General features: G+C 37.9%; 1 protein-coding gene across 1 annotated transcript in view; it reads left to right on the top strand.

The window, feature by feature from the left end:
• The first annotated feature begins 429 nt into the window (after positions 1-429).
• The window catches only part of LOC122836016 (potassium/sodium hyperpolarization-activated cyclic nucleotide-gated channel 3-like), a 28,796-nt gene continuing 12,791 nt past the window's right edge, over positions 430-16,434 (top strand). Inside the window, exons 1-2 of the mRNA XM_044125623.1 lie at positions 430-3,166; positions 12,817-13,240. Coding sequence (XP_043981558.1) covers positions 2,520-3,166; positions 12,817-13,240 — 1,071 coding nt within the window. The 5' untranslated portion in view covers positions 430-2,519. The remainder of the gene's footprint in view (positions 3,167-12,816; positions 13,241-16,434) is intronic.

The following is a 16,434-nucleotide window of genomic DNA, read 5'->3' as shown; positions in this document are numbered from 1 at the left end:
ATTTAGTTTTCAAACTAAATAGGTCCAAAAAAATTTTATTAGGAGCTAAAAAATGTTTTAACTAAAGGTTTAGTACAGAAAGTAGTTCTTAGTCTAAATATTTATTTGCAAAATGAATATTTAGACAGCCTCTCGCCCGGAACGCAGCTGGAGATAGGCACCAGCAACCCTCCCGACCCCATTAGGGAAGAAGGGTGTAAGAAAATGGATGGATGGATGGAATATTTAGACAGCTGAACTTAATGCTTAGCTTTCTACCTAAATATTTAATTTGAAACTTATTTTAGTTTTCAAACTAAACATTTTAGCCCCAAATTAAATATTTATTTTCCAAAAAAAATATTTAGCTCACAGCTAAGTAAACATTTAATTTCAAGCAAAACATTAAATTTTTAAACCAAATATTTATTTTCTACACTAAATATTTAACTTACTAACTAGATATTTAGGATGTTAAGTATTTAACTTGTATGCAAATTGGCTTGCCGATATAAGTGTAAGTGAAATATCAAAATAAAAGCTGGTCTATATAATTTCCTCCTTTGGAGGGACTGTTTTTTTGCAGCTCTCCCTGTGAAAACACGTGGAGAGGAGCGCCATCTAGTGATGTTGTGAGGAAATTACAGCTGTCAGGAGATCAGATTGATGATGACCAACAAAGTTAAGAACACATTTGTGTGGGAAAAAAAAAATCTCCAGCATGGAGGGTCAAAATACGCCAAACAATCCTTTTTCATTTTGTTTTACGAAGTTATTTACAGAGAAGATCAGTACAGGGTTTAACTTACGGAGGAGAAAATAAAACTTTCACAGAGGTGGCCAGATGGAGATCACTGATGAACTTCAGGGTGTCGTACCAGAAATTATAGGTTTTATCACGCTGTTGTATTTTATTAGCAGATAGAGCACAGGTGTTAAAATGTGGCACCAACAGACAAGAAACAGTCGCAACGAAGAAAATTCCCAGCTGTGACCAATAACCAGAGGTCTGTTAGAGGACATTAGGAAACAAACTTCACCATAAACACCAAAGACCACAGCAGGTAGGTTACGGGAATAAAGATTTAGGGAAATCTAACTCAGAATTCGGCTATAAAACAAATGGACTTTATATCTAAAGTGAGGATCATGGACTAATTATAGATCATTTCTGTCATGATGTTCTGTTTGAAGAGGACCAAAATGCAGAAATGCTGAGGCAGAAAGTAGATTCAAAGATTTAATGGAAAAAGAAAAAATAAACTAAGACTTTACAAAAAGTAATGGGAGAACAGGGAGCCAGAGGAGAACAAAAAATATCAGAAACAAATAAGAAGCATGACAAATCTAATTTAACAGGAGGAACTTATAATTAAATTCAAGAAATAAATAAACACAAATTAGAGTCACTGAGAAAAGATTGAAGTAAAGTAAAATAGAAAGAAGACTGATGTAATCAAAATGAGAATCTAAGGAACACAATAATAATCAAAATACCAAAGCAGCTCCAAGCAACCTATCATTTTTATCTTTACATTTAGCTTGTAGGTCAGAATGTGACGAACAAGTAAAATCAATTAGACTTTTTAGAGTGCAGAAAATGAGTTAAAATTATAAGAATCAAGCAGGAAAGAAAACACAAATTGTTGTGTTTCAGGTGTTTGTTTGGTGAATTCTTGGTTAAAACATGTTTGTTTTTCATTCAGTGGGTGGAGAAAACAGACATTTTACTCAATTAAAAGTAGAAATACTTTCTAATAAAATTACTCGAGTCAAAGTAAAAAGTACATGTTTTCAAAAAAAGTTACTCAAGTAAAGGTAACTGAGTAAATGTAACGAGTTACTCCACAACTCTGTGAATATTTCCCTCCAGTTGTCCTGGCAGGGTGCGGTGGGCGCATCCCGTCTCCAATGGCAACCCGATAGATCAGCTCCATCGATATTCGCGTTATTGGAAAGCAGGAGGCTTTTCGGGGAGGATCAGCGATGTGGACGCGCTGTGGATGTCTGTGCCAGCTGCGTGCGTGCGTGTGCGTGTTCACCTTGCACTGAGAGGGAGCTCGGGTATTTCGGAGAGGTGGAGATGCTGCTTTGTCATTGAGGACCTCAGCAGCAGCAGCAGCAGCATCAGCCTCATTATTCTCCCACTCCGGCACGTCCGACGCTCAGCATGCAGCATCCTGATGCGCTCCCGGCCGCGGTCTCTCTCTCTTTCTTTCTTTCTCTCTCTCTCTCTCTCTCTCAGCCCACCTGGATTTTCTGGCGTTTCTCGTGATTTTTCCAGCCTGGTATGTGCGTGTTGACTGAAGCGGCTGCGTACCGTCGACTCATGTCAATGTTTGAGCCGGAGGAGAGCGGCACGTCCCAAGTGTCAGGGAAGATACGACCCATCCTGCGGATGCGCTGTTGCTGCTTTGCCTCCAGCGGGAGCCCAACTGTGTGAGATCCATGATTTATCCCTCTGTTTTCTGGGGCTGTCCTAAGAGAGCCCCCGCTTCTTTCTCCTCTTCCTCCTCCTCTTCTTTTTTTAATAAATAAAAATGGAAAGGTTCCAGTCTTCCATGCGCAAACGGCTCTACAGCTTGCCGCAAAACATTGTGCAAAAACCCACAGTGACTGACAGTGAAGGAGACAGCGGCGACAAGGACACCAGGAGGAAAAGTATTCGGCTAAAACATTTGTCCTCTCTGTCTCCCGCAAGCAGTTGCAGGAGCGTCGAGGAGGCCAGGAGCGAAGACTTGGACAGGGACGTTTTAGGGCTGAAGACCAACTTGAACGGGGACTGCCGCTTTTTCCGGAGCAGCATCTCTTCCATCACCGGGAGGCATCCTGCGGGCTCGGATCCAGCGGAGCAGCGGTGCCTCCTGCCGGAGACGGACGCCGGGGCCAGCGAGAGTTCACCCGGGGAGCCGGTGGCCCAGGACCGGGCGGCGGGCTGCGCACCCGGGCAGCCGTCCGTGTTCGACCAGTCAACTTTCATCAAGTTGGAGGGCGCGGACCAGATCATACCCGAAGATGACCGACTGTACCAGGCCGGCTTCATGCACCGACAGTTCGGGGCAATGCTCCAGCCGGGAGTCAACAAGTTTTCCCTGCGGATGCTGGGCAGCGAGAGGGCCGTGGAGCATGAGAGGGAACGCGTGAAGTCCGCAGGCTTCTGGATAATCCACCCGTACAGTGATTTTAGGTAATTTATTACCACAAAAGATGAATTTATAGGCTGTGTTGATTCAGTCCTAGAGTTAGACTGGTCATTAAAACATCTTAAATCTGTTTTAGTAACAGAACATGATCAGGAACCTAAACTGAAGAATCGTGGCTAATTGGATTATTGGCGATGAATCGACTGTTAAAGTAATCAACAACTAATTTAGTAATAATGAATTGTTAACTGGACTCAAAAAACAGCCAATTACTCAGAGAGGCAATTAAGCCAAAATTGTACAAGAAATATAACAATCTTTGCGTTTGATGGGGAAAAAAAAACTTTTTCTGTCAAAATGTTCTCCCCAAAACTCCTCAAGTGGCAGTTTTAGCTTCACTTTGTTCAAATTCTGTGGGAAAAAAAATCTTAATTTAATCAGTTAATCCAAAAACTAATAAACAAATTACCTCTGATGTTAAGTCAAGATGTTGATGTTAGACAAGATATTTATTTATTTTTATTTTTGCTGCAGATTAATCTTTTGCTACAAGTAATCAAGCGTTTATTTTCTTTTTCAAAAAAGGAATTGAATAATTTCTTTAATTGTACACAGTTGGAAGAAGGTTTAAATGAAAATCTCCAGAATTGGGCAGTATTTTTTTTTATCCGATTAATCAATTAATGGTTCAAATGATTGATTAATCAATAACAAAAATAATCGTTTGCGGCAGACATGTTGGAGGACGTCGGAGTACCCTGAGAGAACCCCAACATGCAGACAGATTTGAACCTAAGATAAATTGACACTGAAGCTGTGAAACCAGGCAAGAGCAATTATTACCACCAAACGTTTGATGTAGCAAAACGAACTTCCTCTGCAAACAAAATCCTCTTAAATTCTGCCGGTCACTGTGCCGCTGTTAAAGCACATGAACAGGCCGTAAGCTCTCCTTGCGTCCAGCCTGGAGATGTGTGGGCGTGCGTGTGCACAGGAGCAGGGTAGCCATCCAACCCACTAATTTTCTTATCAGCTTTTTTGTGCCTTTATTACACTCATCCCTCATAATTCCCTAATTTTCCCGGCCGCGCTGCACCATTTCCCATGTGTATCACCACCATTTTCATGACATTTAACCTTAAGGTTCGCTGTCATCATATTGTACGCTGATGTGTGTCACTGCAGGTTTTTTGTTTTGTTTTTGTTTTTCTTTTTTTTTCTTTCTTTTTTTGCACTCATCTGAATTGCATTTTTTTTTTCTTCTGTGTTTTCAAGCGGTGGATTACAGAAAGCGTAGCGGCGGCTTGGAAATGGGGTAATCAAAATAGGGTAACATGACCATTCAAGATATTAGAAGCACACATCAGTGGAGATTATTACAGCACAATTAGTCTAATGGAGCGGAGTCGGCGCGGACCGGGAGGGGACACACAACAGGACGCAGACAGACAGACAGACAGACAGACAGACAGACAGACAGACAGACAGACAGACAGACAGACAGACAGACAGAAAGATGATGCTGAATAAAAACAACAGAGATTGAAATGGGAATGATGTGGTGAGGAATCAGGCCGTCCAGCTGTTAACTCTGAACTCGTGCTGTGAGCTGTTGTTACTTCAGGGTCTCTTTGGGTCACATTTTGGATTGGACGGGTTTTTTAAATTTACTTTAGGCTCTTAGATCAAATTCTTTTCAGCCTTTTTAAGTTGCAGCTCTGAAGATTATAGCTGGATTTAGTTTTTCCTTTTTTTGTTGGCTTTTATCAGTGCGAGCATGGGAAGTTCTGCTGCTGCTGCAGACATTCGTCTTCATTTGTGGGAAAATCAAAAAAGAGCAGCGAACACAGACTGAGTCAGCTCAACACGGTGGAATAAATACAGCACTGTGAAAACAAACCTCCCCGCTCTACACATTTCTTCTGTTTTTACTTTTTCTTTTTTTTAATCAAAAATGCTTCACCATATTTAAAGACAGAACAGGACAAACAAAATGACTGAAACACTTACCACTATATAAACGTTTCATATCAGTCGATATTGATAATTATTGATTAGCTTTTTGCTTTAAAAATCTGAAATATTGCCAAACTGGTGATGGGACCTTTCCTGTTTTGTTTGTTATTTTTAAGAAGTTATGAGCCAAAAAAATTAAACTGCTGCTGCACAAGTTACTCAGCAGGTTGTTGCTAGGTAACCACTAGTTACTCAACAAGTTGTTGCTAGGTAACCAAATACTCGATTCCACCAACTTTGCTTAGCTGGCTGTGAGAGGTTGAGCAGCAAAAGCATTTCCTCTGCCTACATCTCCCAGAATGCTGTGCGGTTCTGGATCAGAGTTCAGTGAATATTCTGTCAGATGTATCGTCTACTGATATTGACCTCGTGTTTATCGGGATGTATGTATCGTTATTGATTTATTGTTTATGCACAAACTCACCATATGCTAAAAGGTATTTCACCCATAAACCTGATTACTTTGGCAGCAGCAACAGTGAGTATTTTACCTCCCAGTGGGAACGTTTTGGTTTAACTGAGTGTCTCAGTTAGATTTAAGCACAGCCTTTGACTAGGCCATTCAGAAGGACTCAGTATGTTTTGTTTGAGCCATTCAGAGGTGGACGTCCTGGTGTGGTTTGTCCAAGTTATTATAGATAACAAAAACTAATGAAATAACAAACTGACATTGAAAAAACTGTAATTAATGGGGAAAAACTGTAACTGGAACCGTTTATAAAACTAACTAAAACATACCAAACATATTATGGATATAATATGCTTTGCTTTTGTTTTTATAAATCTATTTGTTGGCCTTTCACACTGATGTGAGCTGGATTTTTCCCCCCCCACACAATCAGTTTATGTCAGCTAACAGCAAATTACGGCGCGCCACATTAAGCCAGTCTGCAAAAGTTTAGGAGAAAACACCAGTCAGTTATTTTTTTCAAGAATAACTGAATAAATTTTTTGAAAATGGTATCTTCTGTTGATTATTACTTAATTGATGGAAACATAATCACAAAATAAATACTTTAACCTTTTAGAAACCAAGAAAAATTTGAAAAAGCTAAAGCTACAACAGTAATTAATAAAAACTAAACTAAAACTGAACAATATTTAGTTGATAATAACTAATTAAAACTGACTGAATTAGACAAACAACAAGTTACACCAAAGTAAAACTTAACTTCAATAAAAATCCCAAAAAACTCTGAGAGTTTTGGTCGGAGCCGAAGGTCACAAATAAAAATAAAGCACCGGACTTCATCCTCCAGGTTTTATTACAACAGTAAGTCATTCAGGTAGTAAAGCAGAAAACTTTCACGCTACCGCTGCCATGTTTGACCTGTTTTCTATGTTTGACCTGTTTTCTATGTTTGACATGTTTTCTATGTTTGACATGTTTTCTATGTTTGACCTGTTTTCTACGTGCCAAACACGAAACAAGGTGAATTTTTTGTGTGTGGTCTGCAGACGGATTCACCCTAAAACTCCAATAGTTTCTTTTTTACTGTTGAGTCGTGAAAACAAAATGAAATAGAACAAAATCTTTATTCATTTTTAGATAAATAAATATATGCGAGAGGGAAAAATAATAATTAAGGCAAGATAAGGTTATTTTTATTTATATAGCAACAAGGCAGTTCTAAATTATTTACATGAATTAGAAAGAAATACAAACAAAACAACACAGCCAAAGGACAAAGACTAAATATTGTTTCCCCGTATTTAATAACAATAATAATAATAATTCTTATAATTTTATATAATAATATTTGTAAGCTAATAGGTGTTTATCTGGATCTTAAGATGTTGGTTCCAGCTGTTCTGGGTTGAGTTCTGGGTTTGTAAAAAGCTAAATGTTGATTCTCCGTGTTTGATTCTTGTTTTGTGTTGCTAATTAATAAACTAACAGAAGTTTCTCTTTGTCTCACTCCGATATTAAAGTATAAAGGCAAATGTTTAAATAATTACTCCACAGTTTATAAAAGTAATAAACATGTGCAGGTAAAAGTTGTTTCTCCGTGTCTGATTAAGAAGAAAACAGCAACCAAAAAATATTATAATACCAATTAAAAATAAAAAACCAAAACTTTCATATCCAGTTTGGAAAAGTGGAGGAAGAAAACAAACCTTATTAAATCTTTTTTATACATATCTACACGTCTTATTTCTACTCTTTCTAAATAATATCTGTACAATTAATTTATTATTATGCAGTCTACTGCTGCTTACTGTCCTCTCTCCTGTAAGTTTTTCATTCATCTTTAGGAAAACAACCAAAAACAAAACATACACAACCGGTCTGATGTATGCAGCCGTGTTTAATCTGCATCTACAGAAAGCCATCTGATCCTCAATGTCTGCTTATATTTATGTAATCAGACTGACGTTACGTCCGACCTGCTGAACTCTCCATGTTGTTTTGGATGTTTTATAAACTTCTTGCTGAGGTATCGATGAACTCTTGGAGTAGTTTTGTTAGGCTGGGCTTCTCCTGCAGAAACATGAAATCTTGCCAAGTATTTCTGGTTTAGTTTCGAGTGCAAATATCTTAGTACATTTAAAATAAGTCAAAACTAACGTACAAGGAACCTTTCGACAACATATAGAGGCTTGTTTTAAGTAAAAATGTCCTTAATATTGATCTAAAGGTGCTACTTTAATTTATCTACATTAGCAGATAAATTAACTTATAAGAAAAATGTCTTGCCATAAGTGAAATAATCTGTCAATGAAGCTAGTTGTTTTTCATCGGTATTAAGAAATTGTTTACTGAAAAGTTACTTGTAGGTTAGTTTGTCTTATTTCCAGTGCACTGAGATATTTGCAGTAAAAGTCCTTGTTGAGATTTTTTGTTTTTCGGTGGGGAAGGTTCATCACTTGTTTGTGTTGTTTTAGTTTGGATTTAAAGGCCTTAAAAATGTAAATCTTTCCAGACTAAAAGATGTTTTTCTTTAATCTGTCCTGATGTTTCTTTTCCTGGTTTCTCAGATATTTTGCTCTATTTTTCAAAACACATCATGTTTATTGTTTCTTCTTCTGGTCAAACAGTAATCAGGCTTTAGTGTAGTTACTGAAACTAAATTCAGCTTTTAATTCATGTTTTCACATCAGAGGAAATTATACATTTTTACAGTTTTCACTAATTTAGACTCGGGGTCTCAACCTGAGGCTCTGGAGCCACAAATGGCTCTTTGGATATTTTACGATGGCCATGAATCACTTTGACTAAAAACGATAAAGAACCAATTACTGTTTTTGAATAAAGATGTAATAAGATATACAGATTGTTAGTTTTAATCCCAAGATCACTTGCACTGAATTTTCACAGCAGAATCTTTTTGTTAATTTTTGTGGCTCATAAAAAAAGTGATCTTTTTTGACTGAAATGTTTTTTGTAAAGACAGATTTTTTTAAAAATTGATTGATTAATTTATTAAATTTTTGCCTAAATAAATAATAACTTTGGCCATTATTTTAGGAAGAAGTCAATATAATTTCCCACAAATATCAACATTCCACCATTTAAATTTTTTTTCACATTTTTCTATTTTTATTCCTAAAATTCAAAATTAAACAGTAATTCTTTATAAATGACAACGAAATCCCTGTAGCAGATATTTATCTTTTTTCCCCAAAAGGTGACGTTACATTTATGCCTTTAGCCAAGTTTTATTTTATTGGACTGAGGATGAAAATGTTTCACTGCTTCACGGCAAAACCACAAAATCTTATCAAGTATTTTATGGTCAAGTTTCTAGGGCAAATATCTTAGTTCACTTGAAGTAACTATAAGAAACCTTTTGTCAAAATAAAAGAGCCAATAATTCCTTAATATTGATGAAAAACTACTAGTTTCATTGGCAGATTATTTCACTTATAACATGGGAAAATGTCTTGTTATAAGAGAAATTTTCTGCCAATGGAACTGGAACTTTTCCAACATGTTAGCGACACAAAAAGTACAGAATAAAAAGCAAAGATACTTTTTTCCACAGCAGTGTATGTTGTGGTCTTGTATGGTTTTGTCTGGAACTAAACGCTGTTTGTGGTCGCAGGAGCAGACAAACTGAACGGGCACGCTGTGCAAATATGTTTAATATGATTGCCGGAGGGCCTGAGCCGCAGTACAGGTGTGTGTTAAGCCACTGAGCTGCATGCAGGCTGTTCTGCTTCAGCTGCGATCTGCCAGTGAGAGATAAGTATCTCTAGTACAAATGTGATCCCTTTTTTCAGCTGTCCTGATTGATCTAAGCTCCTTTCACCATTTTAAGCCTTGTTGTGTTCACTTTGCCTGTAACTCCCCTGACTTTGTGCTGCCTTAACGTAGCCGCACGCTAACCCAGATCTGGACAGATTCCTCGAACCACCGTGAGCTGTAAGAGGTGTTTTGACTGAAAGTCCTCGCATCAGAAAGTTTCTCTCCACGCCATTGTGTTCCATGCTGGGAGCCGGTGTGCGAACAAGTAATGCGCGGTCCACTTCAGACCTTTATTTTTATTAATTAATTTATTCTTCATCCAGCTGTTCTGCAGCTCTGTGACGCGGGGCTGAGCTGTAATGCTAACTACTTAACATCTGGCTGATGGGAGCTGACTTCTGGAGATGACATGGATTCCCAGGAGATAACGGTGGATTTAGCCAGAGTGGGGACGTGCAATTAGGACCAGTGTGTCAGCGCGGAGACAACGGGCCAGATGTGGAGAGGAATGCAAATGCTTTGTTTGGCAGAGAACAACAGAAAGCTGATTAGGACAAATGGTCTCCATCCCCAGCGTTGGTTCCTACGTTTTGTGCAGGTTCTAAATAATTAAATTCAAGATAAAGAAGTTGAGGCTGTTCTGTTCTCTGCTTGTAGGGCAGGCTTAATGACTGAGGCTCTTTGTGACCGACCAGCAGGTCAGGGATTCACGTTCAACCGTAGCTAAGCTGCCGCAGTGGGACCCTAAGTGAAGGCCATAACCCTGTCAACTCTGCATCGTGGCTGACCCGGTTCTTTAGATCCAAGCTGAAATTTCTATGTAAGGCCAAAATGTTACTCCATAAAGCGATGAAAACTTTTATTTTTCTCTACATTTTGTAGAAGCACCTTCCTGTGTGGTATAACGTTCTTTTCTTTTCCCCTCCAGAGGGTCTTTATGGGCTCTAGTGTCCCTTATACGACAGTAGGCTGACAGGAAAGGGGGAGGCAGAGGGGGGAAGACATGCGGCAAATGTTGCCGGGTCCGGGAATCGAACCCGCGACGGCCGCGTTGAGGACTCGAGGCCTCTAAATGTGGGTCGCGCTATCCCCTACACCACCACAGCACGCCCCCTGTGTGGTATAAAGTTCTTATGTGTTCACACTGCAGCCTGAAGTGACACAATTCTGACCCAGAACTTTCCATTTCTAAATTCTCGCTGGTTTTGATGTTGTGTTTTTGGGTTGTTGCCAAGTTGCAGGGTTCAGATCTTCTTCAGCTTTAGTTCACATTTTCTTTACACTTCCACCCTGTTGCTTTAAAATTTATGTTTTTGTTTTCCTGGCATGCTGCATTTGATTTATAAGATACTAAACTACTCAGTTTTGTACAAATCTGTCCAAACATATCTCTGCTGTCGAACATTAACTTTAAACTTATGAAGTCTCGTTCTGATTGTCCTGCACTTGCATTTCAAACCTGCTGTAGTTGCTGAGTTGACAGCCTTGTTTCTTTGCAGACTGTTATTATGGTCTGCTTGTCTTGGATGGCAGTGCCTCAGCATGTTGGCACGTTTTGAAAGCCCTTCATCTAAAGAATATCTTCAGTAGGATGGCTGATTTTAAACAGTTTGACAGATTCACAAACTGTCTTTCTGAAGGCCTCAGGCAGCTAATTTGAGCCATTTTAGGTTTTAATAATGACCAAAATTTAATTCTCACAATAATTTCTTATTCTTTTGATATAAAACAATACATTAACTGAATTGCTGGGAAAGTTTTTGGTTTGTCTTTGATTAACTATGAAGTGCTGAAGGCAATTATTAATAAAATTTGTCATTTAGATCAGAATTTAGATCCCGAACATCAGGAAATGAAACCCAAATAGTTTATAAGCTCTGTTGTTTTTCTCTGAATATCTGTGTTATCACAGAACTGTAGATAAATGAGTGAATTTGTTTGTTTATTGAAGTTTATTTGGTAGGGACAGACACACTTTGACATAGACAAACTGAACAAAACAGCAGTCCCATGTTTGCATCATAGAGGAATAGCAACAGCTAATTCACAGCACTTGTCCCTAGATGGGCTTTTAAAAAGTACCTCTAAATATTAAAGTGAAAATCATTTAAAATAGCACAGCATAATGTTGACAACATCTACAAACAGTGAAACATAAAACATCAAAAATGGGTCCAGTTCTGTTTTTGACACAACCAGAGTTTTGTTTGTTTCTTGAACGAATTAAAACTAAAACTGGTTACGGACTTTAAATCAACAGGAAGTGAGTTCCAAACTGCAGATCCTCTCACAGACAAAACACTTTCAGCAAAAGTGGTTCTTCAAAAGGGAACCTTACAATTTCCATTTGCAAACAAATACGGAATAAACAGACAACTTCTCTCTAAAACACAAGAGTTCATTAAGGCGTTTTACGTATCTTGATGCATATTTTTTATCTGTATTTCTTGTCTACCAGTTTTGTTTTGTATCTTCTTCCACAGCCACAAAATGCTAAATTTTTAGTGCCTTTTTGCTGGAGTTTGACTCGTTTAATGTAGAACAGCTGGTCCAACTCAGACTTCTCACATTTCCATCCCATTTCCTTTCTCCATGAACCTACTGGGGGCTAACGGCGTATTTAACGGCGTGAGTGTCTCAGTGCGATGCGATGCGATGCGATGCGATGCGATGCGATGCGATGTGTCCTGGCAGGTCTCTGTCTTCACACTCACACTCACACCTAGGGAGAATTTAGAGAAACCAATTAACCTGACAGTCATGTTTTTGGACTGTGGGAGGAAGCCGGAGAACCCGGAGAGAACCCACCATGCACAGGGAGAACATTACTAACTCCATGCAGAAAGATCTCCTAAAACAGTTGCTAATATTTTCATCCCTGCTGTCATTTGAAACTGTGCAGAATTTCACCTCATAGACACTCTGCACTTACTTGGATCATCTAAACTCCAAAAAACAGACAACTTATTAAATGATGCATGCATAAGAAAAGCAATAATTTAATTTGCTCATTGCACATCCATCATTCTTGATGTAGAAAGCTGTTTAATCAAATTTAGCTTCTGTTATCTGGGGATAAATGCCTTCAATGCATTTCTTTCCTTTGTTTGTTCTAACCTTTGGCAGAAAAACCCCTCATGTGTACGAAAACAAAACAAGAGAAAAACATTCTGTTGGATTTCACTTATGATTTTTCTGTAAACAATTTACTTTACAGAGACTTCATGATTCATTTTACTTGTTGTTTTGTTTATTTATTTAGGATATTCCAGATGTCTTCCCGTTCCAGTGTTAAATGTTCATTACAATTGAAAGTTTATTGATCTTTTCGACAGTGTTCTTGCATTATTATGCCATTATATTACTTGAAAATGATCTCAAAGCAACAATATTATTGTTTATTGCAATAACTTCTGGGACAACTTATTGTGAAGGAAAATTTATCGTCAAAGACCCAGACATGAGTCTTATTTCCACCACTGTTTGCAGGTTTTACTGGGACCTGACCATGCTTCTGCTGATGGTGGGAAACCTCATCATCATCCCCGTGGGAATCACCTTCTTCAAGGACGAGCACACGCCGCCGTGGATCGTCTTCAACGTCGTGTCGGACACCTTTTTCCTCCTGGACCTCGTTCTCAACTTTCGCACCGGCATCGTTAAGGAGGACAACACGGAGATCATCCTGGACCCGCACCAGATCAAAGTCAAGTACCTGAAGAGCTGGTTCGTTGTGGACTTTGTCTCCTCCATACCTGTGGACTACATCTTCCTCATTGTGGAAACTCGCATAGACTCTGACTTTTACAAGACGGCCCGGGCCCTGAGGATTGTCCGGTTCACCAAGATCCTCAGTCTGCTGCGGCTGCTGCGTCTTTCCAGACTCATTCGCTACATCCACCAATGGGAAGAGGTAGATCTTCCTTTTACTATCCACCCTGATTTAATGATTCCATAAATTGTCTAATTTGTCTGAAATGTTGCTAACAATAGCAAGAAAGTTGCTGAGTTGGTAACAGTGCAGACGTGCAGATATGACCTGGTGGGCTGCTCTGTGAGTATTTTGCTCTCTCACAGCAGAGAAAAACAGGACAGAGGTTGATATTTAGACATTGCTGAGGTAGAAAAGATTAACGGATAAGATCGGCTTCACGTCTAAGTATCGGCCGATCACCAGGAAATTGGCACAGATAAATCGGTGCACATCTAATTTTAGGCATTAGAAAAGTTTATAAATTGAAGGCTTTTGAGCCTCTGCCTGAGGGTTGCAATCTGTGTTTTAACGTTAGCTGTAAGTCGATGTTGTTTTTAGGGAGTCTTTTTCACATTTATTAGTTTTACCTGCGCACTAGGGATGGAAACTATGAATTGACTTATGGTTAATTGTCAATTAATGGTTTATTAGATTAAAATTATTTCAAATCGATTAAATAAGAAACTCTTAATGACAAATAAAAATCTTATGTCTTAGACCTTCTTTTAGAGTTACAGTTTGGTCGCCATTCAGCAGAGGGCGCTGCTGGTCATCCTCAAGCTAATGTAGAAACAAAGATGGCGGAGCTCCATGAGAGAGACAGTAACGGTCCAAACAGAGTCCTGTGTTGGATGAAAAGTGCAATTTATGCGGTTCTGTTCTGAAACATAAAAACTCGACACACTCCGTAAGTTTCATTTTACTAGCGCTCATTTAGCCGAGCTTCATGACGGAGCAGCGTTAACTTCTTAACCAAAAGTTAGCGAGGATATGGTGGCGAGAAAGTGAAGGCGGTAACGCAAAAAAAAAAAAAAAAACTGCAACATGATGAAAAAATATGATGCCAATAACCAGTTGATTTTGAGGTTTGTGGTTTTATTTTTTTTAACATTACTTCAATCACAGATAATAATTCTGTACAAACCTCCATATTTTACACAGTTTTTATCTTTTATTTTTTTTGTTTGGTATTACGAGAGGTATATATTTTGTAAATATGTAAATTTGCTAATTTTTAAAAACCATAAATTTTTGTCTTTCCAGTCAGTATTTATTACATCTGACACAAAATAATGTTAAAATTTAAAAGTTGTTTTAAAAATTCATAGTATTATGAAAAAAATTGCCCTTTTGAAAAGATGGTGGTCCCTCTTTATACAAAACAAAACTCAGGTTTTTAAGAAATTGCCACTTATCAATTTATTGTTAGTTAATCTAGAAGATCGAGCAGGAGCAACTTTAGATTTACTTGTTAATCAATAACTTGCACCCCTACTGTAAACAGACTGTTTTCTTTAGCTCAGGAAAGCAACAAGCACTTGCTGTTCCTTGATAATAATGTTTTGTAGAGAACAAAACATTATTATCTAATAATGTAGAGAACATTGTTATCTTGTGCAGCTGGTTTCAGACGTCTGGTTTTTGTTAAGCTTTGATAAGCTGGCAGTGATTTAATGAGATTCCCATTTTCCTCTCTTTTTTAATCAATCATGGGCTGGATACTGATGTCAAGCATCATATTTTCAAAACTTTACAGTTTCAAAACCACTATAATTTTTCATAATACTGTCTCTACAGTTTAAAATCCTGAGATCCTATAGAATCGCTCAGGGAGTTTCTTCCAGCTTCATTGAGAAATTTATCTTTCCACCACTTGGCACTGTGCTCTACCAGGAAGGATAAACCTTTCTTTCTTTCTTTCTTTCTTTCTTTCTTTCTTTCTTTCTTTCTTTCTTTCTTTCTTTCTTTGTTTCCTTCTTTGTATCTTTCTGGTTTTGTATCTTCTTTTGACTTTCTTTTCTGGAAAAGGCCAGCTTGATACAAATAATGTAAACATAGATCAGATTCTACAGTTATTTCTAACTCACTTACTAAAAATGTAGATACTTTATTTTTAATTAAATCAATATTATTTATAAATAACTCAGTAAATTACTATTATTATGATCGGGTACTGTGCAAAAAGAAACCAAGGATTATACTTTTGTCTATTTTCTATTAGTTAGAATGCAGGGGAATCCTCAGACCACTCTGTCAGGAAGCGGTGGTTGCTGTACAAATATAGTTTATATTATTCTAAAATCCATCCATTCATTCATTACTTACCTTCAGCTTAATCCAGAGGTAGCAGCCTAAAGAGAGAGACCCAGACTTCCCTCTCTCCAGCCAATTGGGTCAGTTCATCTGGGGGAATCCCAAGGCGATCCCAGGCCAGCCGAGGAACATGGTTCTGGGAGAAACTTTCCCTGCAGAGAAACTCCTCCATTCCACTGCGATTTCATATTATTTTGAAATTTAGACAAATACGATCACCTAAAAGACATTTTAAACTGGTTTTTACATGTTCGATTTCCAGTCATTGTAGTTAGCATCACAAAACCAGTTGGCGGTATAATCCTAGAACAAAGGTTCCCAGACAGTATTAGCTTCTGGCAGGGGCTACAAAATATGTAAATAAACGTAAACTTTTAGAATGTTTTTCTCACTTTTATTCACTATCCTTTGGGATTGGATAATAAATCAATAACAGTATCTATTATGATAAAAACATGCTCAATATCAATAGTTAATACCTTTTATAAAATATTCAATCTTTTCACTGAACTCCGATTACAGATAAACAAGGTTGCAGGAATGGACTGGCTCACTCTCTCTGTGGTTACCTAGCAACTCAGTCATTCTTTAGTTGCTTAGCAACAATCTGCTGAGTAACTGCCACAGCAACAGTTTGAGGTTTTCACCACTGTGCTTCATAAATCCTTAACAATAAACAACAACAAAGTGGAGTGAAAATGGTGGAAAAGCAGTAAAGATCACATCACCAATTGCAGATATATACATAAAAAATCTAATCAATAATTATCAATATCAAAGACGCTAAATACATCCTAGCTTGCGGAGAAAAGTAGCTTCATAAATTTGGCAGGCTATCAGAAAGATAAGCATGGCAAATAACATTGCGCTGTTATGTTTTAAAATAATGATTAAAAGACAGATTAGCTTTTATATAAAAAAAATAATTAAACATTTATGATAAAAAAGTTTCTTCAATTACTTTTTTTTTTTCAGTTTTTTTCTTCATCTTCCCTCCCACTTTCTCAGGTCCACACTAGCGCCCCCTGGTCCAGATTTCT

This window comes from Gambusia affinis, linkage group LG08, assembly GCF_019740435.1.
Source record: "Gambusia affinis linkage group LG08, SWU_Gaff_1.0, whole genome shotgun sequence".
NCBI classification, from domain to species: domain Eukaryota; kingdom Metazoa; phylum Chordata; class Actinopteri; order Cyprinodontiformes; family Poeciliidae; genus Gambusia; species Gambusia affinis.
Note: the sequence above shows the minus strand (reverse complement) of the source record. Positions and strands in the feature narration are given on the sequence as shown.